This window comes from Pipistrellus hanaki, assembly GCF_964339955.1.
Source record: "Pipistrellus hanaki genome assembly, chromosome: 2".
NCBI lineage: Eukaryota > Metazoa > Chordata > Mammalia > Chiroptera > Vespertilionidae > Pipistrellus > Pipistrellus hanaki.
Window position 1 is genome coordinate 782,566 of NC_140504.1, and position 21,982 is coordinate 804,547.

The window sequence follows — 21,982 nt, forward strand, 5'->3', positions numbered from 1 at the left end:
CTGTGCACAGTACGGGGTTCTGTCAGCCGGAGGGACACCTGTGCACAGTACGGGGTTCCGTCAGCCGGAGGGACACCTGTGCACAGTACGGGGTTCCGTCAGCCGGAGGGACACCTGTGCACAGTACGGGGTTCCGTCAGCCGGAGGGACACCTGTGCACAGTACGGGGTTCCGTCAGCCGGAGGGACACCTGTGCACAGTACGGGGTTCCGTCAGCCGGAGGGACACCTGTGCACAGTACGGGGTTCTGTCAGCCGGAGGGACACCTGTGCACAGTACGGGGTTCTGTCAGCCGGAGGGACACCTGTGCACAGTACGGGGTTCCGTCAGCCCTCGGCCGGCTCGTGGCCACAGGGCCGGTGGCCTTGGCCCGCCCGTGCCCCCGCCCCCCGAAGTGCTTGTGAGTGACCGGGTGGGCACTGCCCGTCACGGGGTGGGCACTGCCCATCACAGGGGCTCTTAGCGCTCAGTGGCAGCCAGGCTGCCCGCGGACGGGAGGACCACCGGGTTTGCTCTGCTGGTGTGGCCCCCCAGCACGGGAGTGCCAGAGCCGGTGGCGGTCACCCAGAAGGCGGGGAGGTGGCTGTGTCCGCCCCTGGAGATGGGAGGCCGGAGCCCTCTGCGGGGTGAGGGGGCCGGTGTCATGTGCCTGGGAAGAGACACCCGTCCCCATTGCTCATGGTAACGGAGCGACCCGCTCTCCGGGCGGCTGGAATCCCACAGGTCGCGCGGCCTGGCTTTCTCTCAGCAAACACACCCCCCCCCCCCCCGCCTGGGCTCCGGCCACGCCCAGTGCTGCCTGGTGCCACGCTCTCGGTGGGCTGCTGGCAGGATGGGCGTGGAGGGAGGGACCACGGGCCCGGCAGGCCAGTGCCTCTCCCGGCCAGAGCGTGTGTGGCCTGTGCTCTGCCGATGCTGCCCGTGCCGCGGGCCGTGTTTGGGGTCCACTGGGCCCACCAGGCTGGGGTCTGCCTTTAGATGACCGCGCCCCAGGAGCCTGGGGACGGGAGCCCGCCTGGTTGTGGAGAGGAACGTGGTGCTCGGCGCCTGACGGAGCGGCTCTGGTGGGCCGGGGCGGCGGCGGGGGCAGAGCGTCTTCCCTGCCGCGGACACAGCAGCGTTAGTGGGCCAGGACTGAAGGGTCCCGGGTTCGATTCCGGTCCAGGGCACAGCCCTGGTCAGAGTATGTGCGGGAGGCAGCCAGTCCACGTGTCTCTCACATCAGTCTCTGTCTCCCGCCATAAAAAGGCCGCAATCTTCTGGTCTTTGCTGAGGTTGCCGCCCCCCCCCCCCCCCCCCCCCCGCCGTGCTCTCTCAGTCCACGGTCCTGTCCTGGAGCAGGCAGCCGGTGTGGCCCTGGGTGCCATGAGCGGCCAGGCGTGACCTTTTCCTTGCTCTGTGTCCCCCCAGGTGGCCATCAAGGTCATCGACAAGAAGAGGGCCCGGAAGGACACCTACGTCACCAAGAACCTGCGGCGGGAGGGCCAGATCCAGCAGATGGTCCGCCACCCCAACATCACGCAGCTGCTGGACATCCTGGAGACGGAGAACAGCTACTACCTGGTCATGGAGCTGTGCCCCGGCGGCAACCTCATGCACCGCATCTACGAGAAGAAGCGGCTGGAGGAGGCCGAGGCACGCCGCTACATCCGGCAGCTGGTCTCCGCCGTGGAGCACCTGCACCGGGCCGGCGTGGTGCACCGGTGAGGGGCCGGCGGGCTGCACCGGGGGCCGGCGTGGTGCACCGGTGAGGGGCCGGCGGGCTGCACCGGGGGCCGGCGGGGTGCACCGGTGAGGGGCCGGCGGGGTGCACCGGTGAGGGGCCGGCGTGGTGCACCGGTGAGGGGGGGCCGGCGTGGTGCACCGGTGAGGGGCCGGCGTGGTGCACCGGTGAGGGGCCGGCGTGGTGCACCGGCGAGGGGGCCGGCGTGGTGCACCGGTGAGGGGCCGGCGGGGTGCACCGGTGAGGGGGCCGGCGTGGTGCACCGGTGAGGGGCCGGCGGGGGGGCTGGCGGGGTGCACCGGCGAGGGGGCCGGCGTGGTGCACCGGTGAGGGGCCGGCGGGGTGCACCGGTGAGGGGCCGGCGGGGTGCACCGGTGAGGGGGCCGGCGGGGTGCACCGGTGAGGGGACCGGCATGGTGCACCGGTGAGGGGCCGGCGTGGTGCACCGGTGAGGGGGCCGGCGGGGTGCACCGGTGAGGGGCCGGCGGGGTGCACCGGTGAGGGGGGGCCGGCGGGGTGCACCGGTGAGGGGCCGGCGGGGTGCACCGGTGAGGGGGCCAGCGGGGTGCACCGGTGAGGGGCCGGCGGGCTGCACCGGCGAGGGGGGCCGGCACGTCCTGCTGTCTGTGCGCCGGGTCCGAAGGCACAGGGCCCGGCCTGCAGCCTGGCGCTGCCCCTTCGTCGTTGGGGGGCCCCGGGTTACGGGGCGGTTACCACTCTGACCCTCCGTCTCTTCTATGAAACGGGAACAGTGATGCTCAGTGCATGGTGCATGTGAGGAGTAACATGTAGACGGCGATGAGTTCATGTGTGGGGAAAGCTTGGAACATAGTCATCGACATGTAAGCCTGTGATCTGTGTGGAAGCGTGCACAGCCTGGTGCCCGTGATCTGTGTGGAAGCGTGCACAGCCTGGGCGGTGCCTGTGATCTGTGTGGAAGCGTGCACAGCCTGGGCGGTGCCCGTGATCCTGGGCGGTGCCTGTGATCTGTGTGGAAGCGTGCACAGCCTGGTGCCCGTGATCTGTGTGGAAGCGTGCACAGCCTGGGCGGTGCCTGTGATCTGTGTGGAAGCGTGCACAGCCTGGGCGGTGCCTGTGATCTGTGTGGAAGCGTGCACAGCCTGGTGCCCGTGATCTGTGTGGAAGCGTGCACAGCCTGGGCGGTGCCTGTGATCTGTGTGGAAGGTGCACAGCCTGGGCGGTGCCCGTGATCTGTGTGGAAGGTGCACAGCCTGGGCGGTGCCTGTGATCTGTGTGGAAGCGTGCACAGCCTGGGCGGTGCCTGTGATCTGTGTGGAAGCGTGCACAGCCTGGCCTATAGTAGGTCCATCACCCCTATAGTAGGTCCATCGCCCCTATAGTAGGTCCGTCGCCCCTATAGTAGGTCCGTCGCCCCTATAGTAGGTCCGTCGCCCCCATAGTAGATCCACCGCCCCTATAGTAGGTCCGTCGCCCCCATAGTAGGTCCGTCGCCCCCATAGTAGGTCCGTCGCCCCCATAGTTGATCCACCGCCCCCATAGTAGGTCCATCACCCCTATAGTAGGTCCATCGCCCCTATAGTAGGTCCGTCGCCCCTATAGTAGGTCCGTCGCCCCTATAGTAGGTCCGTCGCCCCCATAGTAGGTCCACCACCCCCCATAGTAGGTCCACTACCCCCATAGTAGGTTCACCGCCCCTATAGTAGGTCCGTCACCCCCATAGTAGGTCCGTCACCCCCATAGTAGGTCCATTGCAGGCACTTGGGATTGCGAGTCCCAGGAACCCTGTGGTGGCCCCGTGGCTCAGCCCCTTCCCGCAGGGGCAGGGGGGCGGGCGGTCCGCCGCTTCCAGCACGGCTGACGCTGTCGCTGCTGTCGTTCCAGAGACCTGAAGATCGAGAACTTGCTGCTGGACGAGGACAACAACATCAAGCTGATCGGTACGGCTCTGCATTCTGAGTGAGTGTGGTGATCGATACGGTTCTGCGCTCTGAGTGTGGTGATCGATACGGCTCTGCGCTCTGAGTGTGGTGATCGATACGGCTCTGCGCTCTGAGTGTGGTGATCGATACGGCTCTGCGCTCTGAGTGTGGTGATCGATACGGCCCTGTGCTCTGAGTGTGGTGATCGATACGGGTCTGATTTCTGAGTGTGGTGATCGGTACGGCTCTGATTTCTGAGTGTGGTGATCGATACGGCCCTGCGTTCTCAGTGTGGTGATCGGTACGGCTCTGCCTCCTAAGTGAGTGTGGTGATCGATGCGGCTCTGCGCTCTGAGTGTGGTGATCGGTACGGCTCTGTGTTCTGAGTGAGTGTGGTGATCGGTACGGCTCTGTGTTCTGAGTGAGTGTGGTGATCGGTACAGCTCTGTGCTCTGAGTGTGGTGATCGATACGGCCTTGCGTTCGGAGTGTGGTTATTGGTACGGCTCTGATTTCTGAGTGTGGTGATCGGTATGGGTCTGATTTCTGAGTGTGGTGATCGGTACGGCCCTGCGCTCTGAGTGTGGTGACCGGTATGGTCTGATTTCTGAGTGTGGTGATCGGTGCGGCTCTGCGTTCTGAGTGTGGTGATCGGTACGGCCCTGCGCTCTGAGTGTGGTGATGGGTATGGGTCTGATTTCTGAGTGTGGTGATCGGTATGGTCTGATTTCTGAGTGTGGTGATCGGTACGGCCCTGTGTTCTGAGTGAGTGTGGTGATCGATACGGCTCTGTGCTCTGAGTGTGGTGATCGATACGGCCCTGCGCTCTGAGTGTGGTGATCGATACGGGTCTGATTTCTGAGTGTGGTGATCGGTACGGCTCTGATTTCTGAGTGTGGTGATCGATACGGCCCTGCGTTCTCAGTGTGGTGATCGGTACGGCTCTGCCTCCTAAGTGAGTGTGGTGATCGATGCGGCTCTGCGCTCTGAGTGTGGTGATCGGTACGGCTCTGTGTTCTGAGTGAGTGTGGTGATCGGTACGGCTCTGTGTTCTGAGTGAGTGTGGTGATCGGTACGGCTCTGTGTTCTGAGTGAGTGTGGTGATCGGTACGGCTCTGTGCTCTGAGTGTGGTGATCGATACGGCCCTGCGTTCGGAGTGTGGTTATTGGTACGGCTCTGATTTCTGAGTGTGGTGATCGGTATGGGTCTGATTTCTGAGTGTGGTTATTGGTACGGCTCTGATTTCTGAGTGTGGTGATCGGTATGGGTCTGATTTCTGAGTGTGGTGATCGGTACGGCCCTGCGCTCTGAGTGTGGTGACCGGTATGGTCTGATTTCTGAGTGTGGTGATCGGTGCGGCTCTGCGTTCTGAGTGTGGTGATCGGTATGGTCTGATTTCTGAGTGTGGTGATCGGTATGGGTCTGGTTTCTGAGTGTGGTGTGGTCATCCTTTGCGTGTTATGCTGTCCGTGGCCACTGGTCCATTCCTGGATTCCTGACGGAGACATGGACTCCCGGTCTGTTCTGGTCCCTGGACAGTCCTACATCGCCGCCTCTGCCCCCAACAGTGAAGCATGGCTTTGACAGGAAGATGAGTTTTAAAAATAAGCTATGTATATAAAAGCCTAAGCAACTGTTACCACCAGTCAATGAGCGACCAGTTGACCGGTTGCTATGATGTGCACTGACCACCAGGGGCAGGCACTCAAAGCAGAAGCTGCCCCTGCCCCCTGATGGTCAGTGCACTCCCACAGCCAACCTCCTGTGGCCAGCGGCCAGCAAACCTCCCACGGCCCCTCCCCCCGGCCAGCCGGCCCCTGAACGGCCCCCATTGCCGGCCAGGTCGAGGGACCCACCTGTGCATGACGTCACGGACCAGCCTCTGTTTAAACATAACCAGGAAGGCAGCGAGCTGTCGAGTGGCCGTAACGAACGTCACAGCCCCGAGTAGTCGCAGGATTACGCGATTGTTCCGGCTCAGCTTCGGCACGAGTCAGGCGGAGCCAGACTCTTATGGGTTGTTTTTATTCTGAGTGACCCTGAGGCCTCGTAAGGGGAGGGGGTTGTGTGGTTTGGGGTGCTGCCGTGGCTTAGCCGGTCTGGCTCCTCTTGTCAGTGAACGCCGCCACTGGGAACCGGAGAACCAGTCTCCCTTCTCTGTTTTATTGGGGGGGAATTTTTTTTTAATTGATTTCAGAGAGGAAGGGAGAGATAGAAAGAAACATCCATGATGAGAGAGAGTCATAGAGCGGCTGCCTCCTGCCCTCCCCACACTGGGGATGGAGCCCACAACCCGGGCCTGTGCCCTGACTAGGAATCGAGCCCTGACCTCCTGGTTCTAGGTCAACACTCAGCCGCTGATCCACACTGTCCGGCCCGGCGCTCAGGCTGGTTTTCAGACGGAAAGCATTTCTATGTGGAGCTCAGGGTGACTTTTCTGGTAAAAGTGGTCCCGGCCTCCCCTGTCTGCCCCTCAGGGCCCTGCAGGATGGGGCCGGGCGGCCTCAGGCCCTGCGAGCAGGTCTCCTCCCACATCTGAGACTGCTCTGGGGGGCCTGGGCTGGGTGAGAGGGGCCTGGGCCTGGGGAGGGGCCTGGGCCAGGGGAGGGGGCCTGGGCCAGGGGAGGGGGCCTGGGCCGGGTGAGGGGGGCCTGGGCCGGGTGAGGGGTCTAGGCTGGGAGAGGGGAGTCTGGGCCAGGGGAGGGTGTCTGGGCCGGGGAGGGGGCCTGGGCTGGGGGAGGGGGGTCTGGGTCAGGGGAAGGGGCCTGGGCCGGGGGAGGGGGGTCTGGGCCAGGGGAGGGGGGCCTGGGCCTGGTGAGGGGGCCTGGGCCAGGGGAGGGGGCCCGGGCTGGCAGAAGGGGGGTCTGGGCCAGGTGAGGGGGGCCTGGGCCGGGTGACAGGGCCTGGGCCAGGGGAGGGGGTTCTGGGCCAGGTGACAGGGTCTGGGCCAAGGGAGGGGGTTCTGGGCCAGGGGAGGGGGTTCTGGGCCAGGGGAGGGGGTTCTGGGCCAGGGGAGGGGTTCTGGGCCAGGGGAGGGGGTTCTGGGCCAGGGGAGGGGTTCTGGGCCAGGGGAGGGGTTCTGGGCCAGGGGAGGGGGTTCTGGGCCAGGGGAGGGGGTTCTGGGCCAGGGGAGGGGTTCTGGGCCAGGGGAGGGGGTTCTGGGCCGGGTGACAGGGGCCTGGGCCAGGGGAGGGGGGTCTGGGCCAGGGGAGGGGGGTCTGGGCCAGTGACAGGGGCCTGGGCCGGGGGAGGGGGGTCTGGGCCAGGGGCGGGGGGTCTGGGCCAGATGATGGGGCGGAGTCGGGAGCAGAGGAGCAGAGGGGTTCCAGGGAAAAACAAACGAAGGAGGAGGTAACGCCTGAACACAGCTCTCGGAGGGCCCGCAGTCCCTGTGGGGTTCAGGTTTTCACCCCCAGCCCCGAGCTGGAGACTCAGACCTTGTAGAGCACATGTGTCAAACACAAGGCCCGTGGGCCAAATCCAGCCCGCCAGGCCTTGCAATGTGGCCCGCACCGCGCTGTCATCACTGCACTCCGCTGTCAGTTTATGACATTGTCAGTTTATGACTGTTCAGTAAACCATTCGGCCCGCAATTTAGGCTGGATTTTAGATTTTGGCCCCTTCTCTGATTGAGTTCGACACCCCTATTGTAGAGCGTCCGGGCTCTGCGCCGACGGAAAATCCCTCCCGCACAGCCTCCCCGCAGCCGGGACGCAGCGTGTGGCAGGGTCACGGACTCGTCCGAGGGCGCCTTCCCGTTTCCCACCACACCCATAGCCACGCGCTCCGCGGGCGGGGACGTGGTCAAGTCACGGAGGAAATACCAACCAACGGTGGGAGCAGGCGTAAACCCTGCCAGTCGAATAGAGTGCAGAGCGAGCCCTGGCCGGCCGCGCAGTGGTTAGAGCATCAGCCCTCACACGGAAGGGTCTCGGGTTCGATTCCCGCCCAAGGGCACGGCCCTGGGTTGCAGGTTTGATCCCTGACCCTGGTCAGGGCGTGTGGGAGGCAGCCGATCGATGCGTCTCTCTCACATGGATGTCACTCCTCCCGCCTCCTTTCCGCTCTCGATGGGAACATGCCCTGCGGTTGGGTGAGCTGGTCTCCGAGCGCAGCCCCTGCCCCTCCGAGCCCGGGGCTGCCGGCCTCCCCGGGGGCGGGAGCCGTGATCTTTCCCTCCGAGTTCAAAGCAGGAGCCGGGACCTGGATCCCGAGCCAACAGAGACGGAGGCGAGACACCACGGGGCAGAACGCGGCTCGCCGGCCGATACCTGCCTTTAAGGTCAAAGGTGAACGCAGCCCCAAGGGCGGCACTGGTACCGACAGGTGCCCAGCTCTGCCCTCCTCTCCCAGGTGTCTGTCATCCTGGAGCAAAGCTCTGCCAGCGGGTGGCTCAGTGGTTGAACCTGTGAACCAGAAGGTCAGAGTTCAATTCCTGGTCAGGGCACAGGCCCGGGTTGCGGGCTCCGTCCCCAGTGGGGGGCGTGCAGGAGGCAGCGATCCATGACTCATCACTGATGTTTCTCTCTCCCTCTCTCTCCCCCTTCCTCTCTGACATCAATAATAAACATATATATATTTTTGAAGCCTGTGCTCACTCCGCCCTTCTAGGGCTCTTCCTGGCGTTTCTGGCCGCGCACTCCGCGCCATCTGAGTCACGGGGTGTACCTCCTCCCCCTTCCCATCACCCTGTGTTCCCGCCCTGGAGCGTTGTCAGCAGACTGAGGAAATGCAGACATTCAGCCAAAAAGTCAGCTCTGGGTGGTGGGGTGCCGCTCAGGGCCGCGCAGACACCAGCCCGGGCCCCAGGGCTTCCAGTCACCGCTCGGAGGCGGGTCCCTGTGGCCAGGCCGGCGTGGCCGTGCCCCCTGCGGGTCCTGGGACCACAGCCTGTGTCCCGGACGGAGGAGCAGGTGTGGGCGCACAGGCTCGGGCGGCGGGGTCTGCAGGGAGGCCTGCCAGCAGGCGTGTCTGGGCGAGCCAGGCGGCCCGCCCACCCCCTCCGCCCGGGACCCCCTCCGCCCGGGGCCGGTGTCCGCGCCGCGGTCTGCAGCCGCTGGGCGGGGGGGGGGGGGGGGTGTGTGAGGGCTCCCCTCCCGCTGCCGTCGTTCCCGTCCCCCTCACATCCCGTGTTCTGACCGGAGCCGTCTGCCCCCGTTGCAGACTTCGGCCTGAGCAACTGTGCGGGCATCCTGGGCCACTCGGACCCGTTCAGCACGCAGTGCGGCAGCCCCGCCTACGCCGCGCCCGAGCTGCTGGCCCGGAAGAAGTACGGCCCCAAGATCGACGTCTGGTCCATGTGAGTCCCCGCGGGCCCCGCTTCGGGATCGACGCCGGAGGTGTGATGAGAGCGTTCCGAGTGCAGGCGTCTGATGATCCTTCTAAAAATATCTTTTTTCTTTTAAAAAAAATATATTTAATTGATTTTTTTCACAGAGAGGAAGGGAGAGGGATAGAGAGTTAGAAACATCAATGAGAGAGAAACATCGATCAGCTGCCTCCTGCACACCCCACACTGGGGATGTGCCTGCAACCAAGGTACATGCCCTTGACCGGAATCGAATCAGTCCCCAGGCCGACACTCTATCCACGGAGCCAAACCGGTTTCGGCATAAAAAATATATTTTTATTGATTTCAGAGTAGAAAGGAGAAGGAGAGAGAGAAACATCAATGATGAGAGAGAATCACGGATCGGCTGCCGCCTGCACGCCCCCAACTGGGGATGGAGCCTGCAACCTGGGCCTGTGCCCCGACCGGAACCGAACCGCAACCTCTAGGTTCCTAGGTCGACGCTTAACCTGAGCCACGGGGGCCGGGCTTTAGGGCAGCTCTTAGAGGTGCAGACACCTCTGCGGCCATCCAGTGCCCAGCCCACAGCTGCTTCTGTGTGAGGCTGAGGTTCTGGAAAGGGACAGCACAGGGAGGCTGCCCAGCCCAGCCCCGCCCTCCTCGTCCTGCTGTCGGGGCCTCACTCTGCTCTCGCTCCCTCAGAGGCGTGAACATGTACGCCATGCTGACCGGGACCCTGCCCTTCACTGTGGAGCCGTTCAGCCTGCGGGCTCTGTACCAGAAGATGGTGGACAAGGAGATGAACCCGCTGCCCACACAGCTGTCCACAGGTGCGCACGGGCCTCCCACGGGCCGGGCTGGGGCGCGGGCTCGGTTTTGCATGGCGGGGGTGGGGTGGTGGTGAGGACCAGCGTGGCCCGGGGTCTCCCCGCAGCTGAGACTGGCCTCCAGCGTTGGGCCTCCCAGCTCTGGACGGCCACGCGGTCACCTCCTGCTTCCTTCCCGTTAGGATTCCACCCGAGGCCTCTGTCCCCTTCACACCAGAGAAGGCTCTTGGATAAGGTGACCAGACGTCCCCCTCCTAGCAGGACAGTCCCGATTTTTAACAGTTTGTCCCGCGTCCCGGCGTTTGGGACTTTTTAAAACGCCGAGGGATGCGGGACAAATGGTTAAAAACGGGGATGTCTGGTCGCCTTACCCTTGGCGCCTCCTGCCCGCGAGATTGCGTTAAACGCACCTGCTCACAGCGTCGCTCTGGGAAGCATTTGTGGTCACACCCTGTTGTGTCCCCCACCCCAGTCCCCTGAGGAAGTGCGGGTTTGAGTTGAGGCTGCCTATGGTTTGTTTTGCTCTTTGAGTGTCTGAGGGACAAAGGCTTTTATTTTTATTTTTTAATATATTCTATTGATTTTTTTTTTTTACAGAGAGGAAGGGAGAGGGAGAGAGAGCTAGGAACATCGATGAGAGAGAAGCATCGATCAGCTGCCTCCTGCACACCCCCTACTGGGGATGAGCCCGCAACCAAGGTGCATGCCCTTGACCGGAATCGAACCTGGGACCTCTCAGTCTGCAGGTTGAGGCTCTGTCCACTGAGCCACACCGGTCAGGGCGGGACAAAGGCTGTTAGATACGCAGGTTCCACCGCCGCCCAGTGAGACGGGCCGTCGGGTGAGGGCAGTACACGCCCACGGCGGAGGCTCCCGTTCGGGCAGACTGTCCGTCCCGGGTCTGGTTTCAGAGCCGGTAACCATACAGTGCGTTCTTTGTTCGGCCACAATCCGCGTTCCCCGTCTCAGGTTGGTGCTGACAAGCATCGGACTGGCTCCTTGGCATAAGCTCAGCTTTCTCAGTCACAGCAGGTGAGCCGTGCAGCTACAAAAAGCAGTTATTCCTCTTCAGCTTACTGAAAATCAGTCGTGGAAAGACAGCGTTTTCTTCCGCGGCTGTCACGTATCTTGCCCTTGAGTGTATAACCGTCCATGACGCGGACCCTGAATTTGTTTGCAAAGTGGAGTCCCCGGGGAAAAGCACTCTGGCCTGAAGTGGCCTGGCTTGTCCACACTCGCACCTTCGCTGAGGAGGGGTGGGGTGGGGTGGGCACAGAGGCGGTGCCTGTGCAGGGGGGAGGTTGTGCTCAGGGGAGACGGGTGCAGCTTGGAGCTAGGAAATGCGGACAGATCGTTACGTGGAGGTTTGGAGCTTTCGGGAACGCTGGGCGCGCCTCCCCCCCCCCCCCCCCCAGGCTTCTGGTCACCCGGTTCCTCCTCGAGGCGTGTCCTGCACCAGCGCCAGGCGAAGGGCATGCCAGGCGCCAGGACAGACTCGCTCGCCTGCACAGACGTACATGCAGCGGGAGGCAGATACACCTAAACAGACAGCGGGAGGTCGGTGGTGTGAGAAAACCAGGCTCGGCGGGGTGCGGAACGGAGAGCAAAGATGGTTACTTGTTTTTAAAATAGTTTATTGATTTTGAAGAGAGAGAGAGAAACACCGATGTGATAGGGCAATAGATCAGCTGCCTCCTGCACACCCCACACTGGGGATCGAGCCGCAACCTGGGCCTGTGCCCTGATGGGGAATCGAACCGTGACCTCCTGGTTCCTGGGTCAATGCTCAACCGCAGAGCCACGCCGGCTGGCCGGGCTGGAGAGAAGATCGTAACCCCTTTGCTCTCGAGCTGTTGGGTGGTCAGGGTCCTCACACGGACGTCGGGGCGCCTGAGGGGCCTTCCGAGGCTGGGCGGGACAGAGACACAGGCCCGGACGTCCAGGCCCCAGCGCCTGGAGGAGCCGCCGTGGCGGACGGCCAGCTGGAGGTGTTCTCCGGGGCTGGTCCTGGCATCACAATGAGCCCTGATTTCTCTTTTTTTAAAAAATATTTTAATTGATTTCAGAGAGAGGAAGTGGGAGAGAGAAACACCAGTGAAGGAGAGTCACGATCGGCAGGCCCCTGCCTGAGCCTCCGGGGGTCTCCTCCTTGGTAACCCCTCGGTAACCGGTGCCTGGGCCGATGTCTCCGCAGGAGCCGTCAGCTTCCTGCGCTCCCTGCTGGAGCCGGACCCCGTGAAGAGGCCCAGCATCCAGCAAGCGCTGGCCAACCGCTGGCTGCAGGAGAGCCACACGGGCCGGGTGCCCTGGGTCACCTACCCCAACAGGTGGGCCGCCCGTAACCCTGCCCCTGCCCCTGCCCCTGCCCCTCCCCAGCAGGTAGGCCCCATGTCCATCACCTCCCCAGCAGGTAGGCGCCGCCCACCACCTCCCAGCAGGTAGGCCCCGCCCATCACCTCCCCAGCAGGTAGGCCCCACCCACCACCTCCCCAGCAGATAGGCCCCGCCCACCACCTCCCCAGCAGATAGGCCCCGCCCACCACCTCCCAGCAGATAGGCCCCGCCCACCACCTCCCCAGCAGGTAGGCCCCGCCCACCACCTCCCAGCAGGTAGGCCCTGCCCACCTCCTCCCAGCAGGTAGGCCCCGCCCACCACCTCCCCAGCATGGCACATGGGCGGTTAGGGTAGCTCACCATCCCCTCCAGCTCTGTCTGTGTGGCCTTTCCCTAATGGGAAGTTAGGTGCATGACCACCGGGGTGTCCCCGTGTCCGGGTCCCCCTCCAGCCTCGGTGCACTGTCCCGTGTCTGGTCCCCCTCCGGCCTCAGTGGACTGTCCCGTGTCTGGGTCCCCCTCCGGCCTCAGTGGACTGTCCCGTGTCCGGGTCCCCCTCCGGCCTCAGTGGACTGTCCCGTGTCCGGGTCCCCCTCCGGCCTCAGTGGACTGTCCCGTGTCCGGGTCCCCCTCCGGGGCCTCGGTGGACTGTCCCGTGTCCGGGTCCCCCTCCGGCCTCAGTGGACTGTCCCGTGTCCGGGTCCCCCTCCGGGGCCTCGGTGGACTGTCCCGTGTCCGGGTCCCCCTCCGGCCTCAGTGGACTGTCCCGTGTCCGGGCACCCCTCCGGCCTCAGTGGACTGTCCCGTGTCCGGGTCCCCCTCCGGGGCCTCAGTGGACTGTCCCGTGTCCGGGTCCCCCTCCGGCCTCAGTGGACTGTCCCGTGTCCGGGTCCCCCTCTGGCCTCAGTGGACTGTCCCGTGTCCGGGTCCCCCTCCGGGGCCTCAGTGGACTGTCCCGTGTCCGGGTCCCCCTCCGGCCTCAGTGGACTGTCCCGTGTCCGGGTCCCCCTCCGGGGCCTCGGTGGACTGTCCCGTGTCCGGGTCCCCCTCCGGCCTCAGTGGACTGTCCCGTGTCCGGGTCCCCCTCCGGGGCCTCAGTGGACTGTCCCGTGTCCGGGTCCCCCTCCGGCCTCAGTGGACTGTCCCGTGTCCGGGTCCCCCTCCGGCCTCAGTGGACTGTCCCGTGTCCGGTCCCCCTCCGGGGCCTCGGTGGACTGTCCCGTGTCCGGGTCCCCCTCCGGCCTCAGTGGACTGTCCCGTGTCCGGGTCCCCCTCCGGGGCCTCAGTGGACTGTCCCGTGTCCGGGCATCCCTCCGGGGCCTCGGTGGACTGTCCCGTGTCCGGGCACCCCTCCGGCCTCGGTGGACTGTCCCCATGTCTGGGCACCCCTCTGGGGCCTCGGACTGTCCCGTGTCCGGGCACCCCTCTGGGGCCTCGGACTGTCCCCGTGTCTGGGTCCCCCTCGGGCCCTGGGGTTGGGGCCGGGGAGCTGACGCGCCCGCCCGCAGGATCTCGCTGGCTGACCTGAGCCCCAGCGTGGTGCTGCACATGACCCAGCGGCTGGGCTACAAGAACAGCGACGTCGTCAACACGGTGCTGGCCAACCGCGCATGCCACATCCTGGCCGTGTACGTGCTCCTGTGCAAGAAGCTGGAGCGCCACCTGTCCGGGGTGAGAGCCCGCGTGTGCGTGACGGGCGGCACCCCTGCGGGCGGCCTGGGATGGGCTCCCGGCCGCGTCTGAACACGAATGCCGGCCTCACGTGGTCAGCGTGGTTTCCTCTTCTCGGTAGAAATCCGACGTGCAGGACGGCATCGGCTCCAAGGCCCCACTCTGCCCCGGGGACCGGAGCTGGCCCGGCCGGGAGCCCTGCAAGGTGAGGCCCTTCCCTGGATGCAGGCGGGGGGCGGCGGGCGTGGCGGAGGGAGATGGGGCAGGGGAGGAGGAAAAGGAGGTTTCCACCGGACCAAACCCCTTCTCAGCTGTGGCTGAGCATCGGACGCCAGGCACTTAGACCGCGGTGCCCGGCCACACCCCCACCCGCCCGTCTGTCCACTCTGGGGTGCGGGGCGCAGTCAGGATGCCACAGGCCGACGCTCAATCCGCTGAACCAAACCAGCTATGGCTGTAGCACACTTTTATTTTATTTTTAAGAATATATATTTTATTGATTTTTTACAGAGGAAGGGAGAGGAATAGAGAGCTAGAACCATCCATGAGAGAGAAACACCAATCAGCCGCCTCCTGCACACCCCCCATAGGGGATGTGCCCACAATCAAGGTCCGTGCCCTTGACTGGAATCGAACCTGGGACCCTCAGTCTGCAGGCCCACGCTCTATCCACTGAGCCAAACCGGTTTCGGCAGAGTGGCCTCATTTTAAATTGATTATCAGGGAACACCGCCAGCCCTTTAAAAGCAGAGGCACACCCCTGCCCTCAGGCTCCCGAGCCCCATTGCGAGGGCCTGGGGTTAGGGTCCAGCCGGGGTGTGGAGTCCTGTCCCGTCCGGCCCTAACGGGGACGGGGGTGAAGGACGAACGTCGACGGCGGGTCTCATTCCAAAGTCTGACGCCTGAGCCTGAAGCTCCTGGGTGGGCTGAGTGGGTGGGCAGTCGGCGGTGGTGCCGTGGGGCCCGGCGCCGGCTGGGCAGGGCGCCCGGTGCCCTGGGTGCTGTTGCTGGGCTGGCACCGTCCCCGGGAGGCCTCGCTGTCCGAGGAGGCACTGACCTGCTTAGGCGGCTCCAGACGCCCGTGCACCTCAGACGAGGAGGAGCCGGGAGGGGAGGGCACCTGCAGCCATCGGGGTGACGGGAGCTCGGTTTCTGTGTGATCGTTAGAGCGAATAACTCCCGGGGGGGGGGGGGGCAGGGGAGAGGGTGGTGGTGAGGTGGGGCCGGTGGGGGAGAGGGGCAGGGGGCAGGATAGAGGGGCAGGGGGCAGGATAGAGGGGCAGGTGGAAGGGGGTGGATAGAGGGGCAGGTGGAAGGGGGTGGATGGAGGAGCAGGTGGAAGGGGGTGGATAGAGGGGCAGGTGGAAGGGGGTGGATAGAGGGGCAGGTGGAAGGGGGTGGATAGAGGGGCAGGTGGAAGGGGGTGGATAGAGGGGCAGGTGGAAGGGGGTGGATAGAGGGGCAGGGGGTGGAAAGAGGGCCAGGGGGCGGGACAAAGGGGCAGGGCAGAGCCAAGGGTGGGTAGCTGCAGGAATGAGCAGCAGGTGCAGCCTGGTGGATGGATGCTGATGGTGTGGCTTCCACAGGCCTCCCTGGACACGTGGCCACGGGACCTGGAGCTCCACGCGGTGCAGGTGAGAACGTGGGGTTGGGAGGATCGGCGGGAGCCTCCGGGGAAATAGCAGGAACCGTGTGTGTGTGTGTGTGTGTGTGTGTGTGTGTGTGTGTCAGGCCTGGCACCCGGGGAGGGTCAGTCCGCAGCCCTGGACGCAGACCCCTCCCCCAGGGCCCACCCCTCCCCCAGGCTCCTCCGTCCCCCCCTCCCCTCCTTCCTGACGGTTCAGGCCCGGGGTGCAGGGTGACCCTCCGCACCGAGGCTGCTGCTCTCCACGTCCCTCCTCCGCCAGAACCCTCCCCACCCTCCGAGCGGCGTGACCGAGCCCGGGCCCCCCGACAGCCGACCTGCCCTCACAGGTGCCCGAGGCTGGCGGGACCCTGCCCCCGTCTGGGCGCTGCCCCTGCCGGCACCCCTGGTCAGTCCCCCTTCGCTCAGAAACCTCACCTTTAAAAGGCCAGAAACTTGGCTATGGTGACCCGACGTGACCGTGTTCGTACTTGACCTCTCCAGCCCCGTTAGGTGGAACAGCACGGGGACTGCCCGTTCCGGCCGGAGTCCTAGTCCCAGGCCCCGGAGGGGTTTCTGGAGACTCCGGCCGAGATGGCTCCTCGGGGGTGGGGATGGCTCCGCTGGGGGGGTGGGGGGAAGGGGTGGCTCCCGGGGCGGAGGTGGCTCCCCGGGGTCGGAAATGGCTCCGCGGGGGCGGGGGTGGCTCCGCGGGGGCAGGTTCAGGACACGACGGCCATTTCACCCGCGTCAGACACTCCCGGCCCCTCTCCTCCCTTCTCACCGCAACCTCCGCCCAGACGCAGGGCCCGTCCCTGCAGAGCCTCTGGGGGCAGAGCCGCTGGGGGCAGAGCCGCTGGGGGGGGCAGAGCCGCTGGGGGGGGCAGAGCCGCGGGGGGGCAGAGCCGCGGGGGGGCAGAGCCAGGGGCTCGCTCTCAGTGGGCTGGGGGTCCCAGAGGCCCCTCTGCTTTGCCTTGGTCCGCCCGGGTTGTTCTAGAATAATTGACCTCCCCGGGTGACCTTGGCCGGCTGGAGCAGGTGGCCAGGGGGACGGGAGCCTGAGGGGCCCAGCCCGGTTTGGGGAGCGGGGGTCTCCGGTCCCGATGGCCCTCCCGCGGGGACCGCCCCAGGCCGTGTGCGGCTCAGCACGTCCCCTTCTGACCGCAGGACAGGAAGCCCCAGGAGCAGGAGAGGAGGGGGGACCTCCCCCGGCCGGGCCCCCGGAGGCCGGAGAAGCCCTGCCGGCCCCCCGGCCGCCCGCCTCGCCCGCCACGCAGCCGCCGAGCGCACGCGCCCCGCTGCGGGACCGCCCGGCCCGGCCCGGCCCGCCCGACCGAGGTGGGTGCCGCTGCCCGGCCGGCCCCCCAGCGCCCGGCGCCGCCCCTGCGCCCTCCCTCACGGCGCCGTCTCTCCGTGTGCAGATTCCTTCGGCTGCCGCAGCCTCTTCCGCAAAGCCTCGGACCCCAGCTGCCTGGCCGCCTCCATGGAGTTCATCCCCGGCCCCCCGCCCCGGACCCCCCGGGGTGCCAGGAGGCCGGAGCCCCCGCCACAGGGCCCCGGGGGCGGCGGCCTCGCCCCCCGGGAGGACCCGCCGGACCCGCCGCCCCCTGCGCCCCCCGGGGAGCGGGCCCTGGCCCCCGCCCCGCCGCCCGGGAGCCCGCCCCCCCTGCAGGCGCCTCTGCACCCCACGCGGGCCTCCTTGGCGCAGGAGGAGAGCGGCCCCCCGAGGGAGGGGGGCGGGGGCCCCGGGGCGGGCGCCCCCCAGCCCCTGGGGAGCCCCGGCTGCGGGAAGAGCCGGGGCCGCTTCCCCATGATGGGCATCGGGCAGATGCTGCGCAAGCGGCACCAGAGCCAGCAGCCGCCCCCGGACCGGCCGCCCGAGGCCAGCCTGCCCGCCCTGCCACCCGCCGCCCCCGCCAGCCTGCCCTGCGACACGGCCCAGCCCGTCCAGGGCCAGTGCTGACCGGCGGCCGGGACCGGGCGCCCGAGGACGGCCACGGCCCGGCCTGCAGCCGTGCGGCTCCCACGGGGGGCCCAGCCTGCTCCACCGTCTGGCCTCAGGACCCGCCGGTGCTGGGATTCCCCGCAGGGCGGGGTGGGGTACGGCCGGGATCGGTCTCCTCCGCCCCTGTCCCGCCTCTGGGCCGGGAGCACCCTGCATCGGCCCCGGGTGCGAGGGTGACCAGGCCCCTCACCGAGCCCTGTGTGCCTCTGGTCCCCTCCCTTCGGCCACGCCCCCGTCCTCCGGCTTCGGCCTCCGGTCCTGGAGCGCCCGCCGGCCTCGGGGAAGACGGGCAGGAGCCGCGGCCCCGGGCCGGCCCCTCAGCGGGCAGGGGCAGCCGGGCCCTGACCGGGCCGGCGGGGGCCCGCGAAGGCTCTTCACTGCCGAGCGGTCCTGCCGTCTCCTCCGGGTGAGACCTGCTGGTCTGCTCTGCGGGAGGGGACACGGAGCCACAGCGTCTCAGACCTGCGGGGGCTGGGAGTGCTCCCGAGCGGCCTGCAGGGGACGAGGGGGCGTGGGGGGTGAGTGATCAACAGGTGCGCGTGGTGGCTGGTGTCCTGGACTGTCGGCGTGGCCTGCCCCTCGGGGGCGGAGCCCGGGTCTGGGGTTTGGCGAGAAGACGGGGACGGGGATGCGTCTGGAAGGCAGGCACCTCCACACCGTTCAGGCGGTTCCCTCGCCGCCTGGTTCCGGCGAAGCCGCTTGGGCAGCAGCCGGCCCGGCGGGGTCAGGGCCCGGCTCAGCACCGGGTCTCCTCAGAGGAGAGCAGCTCTGTCCCTGCCCCGCTCACACCGCCCGCAGGACGGACCGGACCCGCCTCCACGGCCCTCCCCCTCCCCCCGCCGGTGCCCGGGGACGGACCGGACCCACCTCCCCGGCCCTCCCCCCCCCCCCCCCCCCGCCGGTGCCCAGGGACGGACCGGACCCGCCTCCACAGCCCTCCCCCCCCCCCCCCCCCCCCGCCGGTGCCCCGGGAAGGACCGGACCCGCCTCCCCCCCCCCTCCCCCCGCCGGTGCCCGGGGACGGACCGGACCCGCCTCCACAGCCCTTCCCCCCCCCCCCCCCCCCCCCGCCGGTGCCCCGGGAAGGACCGGACCCGCCTCCACGGCCCTCCCCGCGCCGGTGCCTGGGGACCCCGTGGCCTGAGCAGCGGAAAGAACTGGCCCAGGCGGACGGGCTGAGTGTGGGCAGCTCACACAGCGGCTGGAGGGACACCAGCCCCCCGCGGCGGCCGCCCTGGGACATGCCCTCAAAGACCTGCCCGCCTGCATGGTGGCGGCAGGGCCGGGACACCTCTGCCCAGCCCGTCCGCCTGGGCGCGGGGAGGGGCGTTTGCTGAGCCCGAGCCATCGCTGCAGAGCTGTCTCCTCGCCCGGACGGACCTGCAGCTGCGCCCCTCCGGCCGGTAGGAGGGAGTCGGCTCCTGGCTGCAGCTGCAGTTCCCTTGTCTGGCTTCGGTCTGGGTTCTGGAACATTCCGTTGGAAACAGAGCTTTGGAAGCCGAGAGAAGCACCTGGGAAAGGCCTGTTCATGGACACCCGTCCGGTCTGTGTCCAGCTCCCTGGACGAGCGTGTCCCTGTGGCTGTCCCTGTCCTTGTGGCTCCCAAACGGCCACCCACCGGGCCACACCGGTGACCTCCACTGTGAACTCCGACCTCAGCCGCTGCTCCGGCCGGCCAGGGGGAGGGGCCAGGGGCTCGCCTGTGAGTGTGAGTGGGCGCCTGTCCGATCGGTGAGGTCGGTGAGAGGGAGTGTTTGATGCTTTGTTGTTTGGTGTTTGTACGAGAACCGGATCCCGGTCGGTACAGCTGTCTGTGACCGGGCCTGTCTGCGTGTGCGCCCGCGTCCTGGCCGTGTGGCCCGGAGTCCCCGGTGGAAATGACCGTCCGGGCTCCAGGCGGGGACGCGTGCTCGGCGTCTGTGCCTCCGACTGTGAAATAAATCTCTCACTGTGACCGTCTGTTCGCTGACAAAGGGAAACGGGTGCGAGGCGGGCGGTGCGGCATCTCTGAGCCACGCTCTGGGCCCACGAGGGACCGTCATGGGGTCGAGGGGGGTGTGGGGGCCGTGCCCTGCTTTGTCCACCGCGGGCCGTGGGCTGGCACCCGCAGGCGGCGGTTGGGGCGAGGCAGTATTTTTGGGGTGAGGGCGGGTATGGATCCGGGACCCCTGGGAAGACTGAGGGGCGCGGGGTGCAGGGCGGTGAGGACGTGGGAAGGGGCGGGTGGGCCGTTTGGATTGTCCTCGTCCCCGTTCCCTGTGTGACCGGACTCCCTCTGAGACGGGGCGGCGTGTCTGTGCGTCCCCTGCACGCGGTGCTCAGCGGGGGTGCAGGGGGGCCCCTGTGAGCAGCTGGAGTTTGGGGGAGCAGGGACAGGCATGCCTGGCCGCCTGGTTTTTGTTTTTTAATGTTTTAAATTGATTTCAGAGAGGAAGGGAGAGAGAGAAGCATCCATGATGAGAGGATCATGGGTCAGCTGCCTCCTGCACACCCCACAGTGGGGATCGAGCCACAGCCTGTCTTGTGGACTGGCTGCCTCCTGCACCCCCCCCCCCCCAATGGGGATGAGCCCATAACCCTGGGCATGTGCCCTTGACCCTCCTGTCCTCGGGTCAACGCTCTGTCCACTGAGCCACACCAGCCAGGGAAAAGCTGTTCTTACAGAAATGCTGCTGTGGCTGGGCCTCCTGGGGCCGTGAATGCGGGGGCCGGGCGGGGGCTGGACGGGAGCCGTGAATGCGGGGGCCGGGCGGGGGCCGGACGGGAGCCGTGAATGCGGGGGGCCGGGTGGGGGCCGGGCGGGGGCCGTGAATGCGGGGGGCCGGGCGGGGGCCGTGAATGTGGGGGCCGGGCGGGGGCTGGGCGGGGGCCGTGAATGCGGGGGGCTGGGCGGGGGCTGGACGGGGGCCGTGAATGCGGGGGCCAGGCGGGGGCTGGACGGGGGCCGGGCAGGGGCCGTGAATGCGGGGGGCCAGGCGGGGGCTGGACGGGGGCCGTGAATGCGGGGGGCCGGGCGGGGGCCGTGAATGTGGGGGGCCGGGCGGGGGCTGGGCGGGGGCCGTGAATGCGGGGGGCTGGGCGGGGGCCGGGCGGGGGCCGGCAGGTCAGAACAGGAGAGGTGTGCACACATCTCCGTGGGGAGGGTGGCATGCACACGTCTGCGCGTCAGGATCGCGTCAGGATCGGAGGACCTCGGCCTTTAGTCCGGCCTTCAGTTCCCCGCCCTCTCCCCCGCCCCTCGGGGTGATCATGGCGGCCGGCCTGTGCGGGACTGTTTTAACGGAAGGAAGATCCTCTGCAGACAGTCCCTGCGGGACGAGGACCAGCCGGTGGGAGTTCCCATGGGGCGGGGCGGCCTTGCCGGTCTGGGCTGGAACGGCTGGCGCCCCCCATGGGCCGGTGACCTCAGAGCCCAGCGTTTTGTGACAATTTCCCTTTAAAATGTCCCGCCCCGGCTCCAGCGTGCTGGGGAGAGTGCAGCCGGGGTGTGGAGGGGTCCCCCAGGCCTCGGCCCAGCTCAGCGTCCCTCTGTCCTTCCGCCCGCAGCCTCCCCTCCCCCCTCAGCCTCCCCTCCCCCCGCAGCCTCCCCTCCCCCCGCAGCCTCCCCTCCCCCCGCAGCCTCCCCTCCCCCCGCCTGCCTCCCCTCCCCCCGCTGCCTCCCCCCCCCCGCAGCCTCCCCTCCCCGCAGCCTCCCCCCCCGCAGCCTCCCCCCCCCGCAGCCTCCCCCCCCGCAGCCTCCCCCCCCCGCAGCCTCCCCTCCCCCCGCAGCCTCCCCTCCCCCCTCAGCCTCCTCCTCCCCCTCCCCCCTCCCCCCTCCCCCCTCAGCCTCCCCTCCCCCCGCAGCCTCCCCCCCCCGCAGCCTCCCCCCTCCCCCCTCCCCCCGCAGCCTCCCCTCCCCCCGCAGCCTCCCCCCCCCCGCAGCCTCTCCCTCCCCCCGCAGCCTCCCCTCCCCCCGCAGCCTCCCCCCCCCGCAGCCTCCCCCCCCGCAGCCTCCCCCCCCGCAGCCTCCCCTCCCCCCGCAGCCTCCCCTCCCCCTCAGCCTCCTCCTCCCCCCTCCCCCCTCCCCCCTCCCCCCTCAGCCTCCCCTCCCCCCACAGCCTCTCCCCTCCCCCCGCAGCCTCCCCTCCCCCCTCAGCCTCCCCTCCCCCCACAGCCTCTCCCCTCCCCCCTCAGCCTCCCCCCTCCCCCCGCCGCCTCCCCTCCCCCCGCAGCCTCCCCCCCCTCAGCCTCCCCTCCCCCGCAGCCTCCCCTCCCCCCGCAGCCTCCCCTCCCCCCTCAGCCTCCCTCCCCCACAGCCTCTCCCCTCCCCCTCAGCCTCCCCCCTCCCCCCGCCGCCTCCCCTCCCCCCGCAGCCTCCCCTCCCCCCGCAGCCTCCCCCCCCTCAGCCTCCCCTCCCCCGCAGCCTCCCCTCCCCCCGCAGCCTCCCTCCCCCTCAGCCTCCCCTCCCCCCGCCGCCTCCCTCCCCCCGCCGCCTCCCCTCCCCCGCAGCCTCCCTCCCCCTCAGCCTCCCCCTCCCCCCGCAGCCTCCCCTCCCCCCGCAGCCTCCCCTCCCCCCGCAGCCTCTCCCCTCCCCCCGCAGCCTCCCCTCCCCCCGCAGCCTCCCCTCC

The 21,982-nt window shown here is 67.8% G+C and overlaps 1 protein-coding gene across 1 annotated transcript in view; it reads left to right on the forward strand.

Annotated features, from left to right (window-relative positions):
* HUNK (hormonally up-regulated Neu-associated kinase) overlaps positions 1–17,716 on the forward strand; it is a 21,923-nt gene extending 4,207 nt beyond the window's left edge. Inside the window, 11 exon segments of the mRNA XM_084875674.1 lie at positions 1,411–1,703; positions 3,587–3,642; positions 8,788–8,923; positions 9,617–9,744; positions 11,936–12,068; positions 13,584–13,746; positions 13,868–13,951; positions 15,333–15,380; positions 16,538–16,604; positions 16,607–16,708; positions 16,792–17,716. Of these exon segments, the coding sequence (XP_084731800.1) occupies positions 1,411–1,703; positions 3,587–3,642; positions 8,788–8,923; positions 9,617–9,744; positions 11,936–12,068; positions 13,584–13,746; positions 13,868–13,951; positions 15,333–15,380; positions 16,538–16,604; positions 16,607–16,708; positions 16,792–17,333 (1,752 nt within the window). The 3' untranslated portion in view covers positions 17,334–17,716.
* Positions 17,717–21,982: the final 4,266 nt, after the last annotated feature.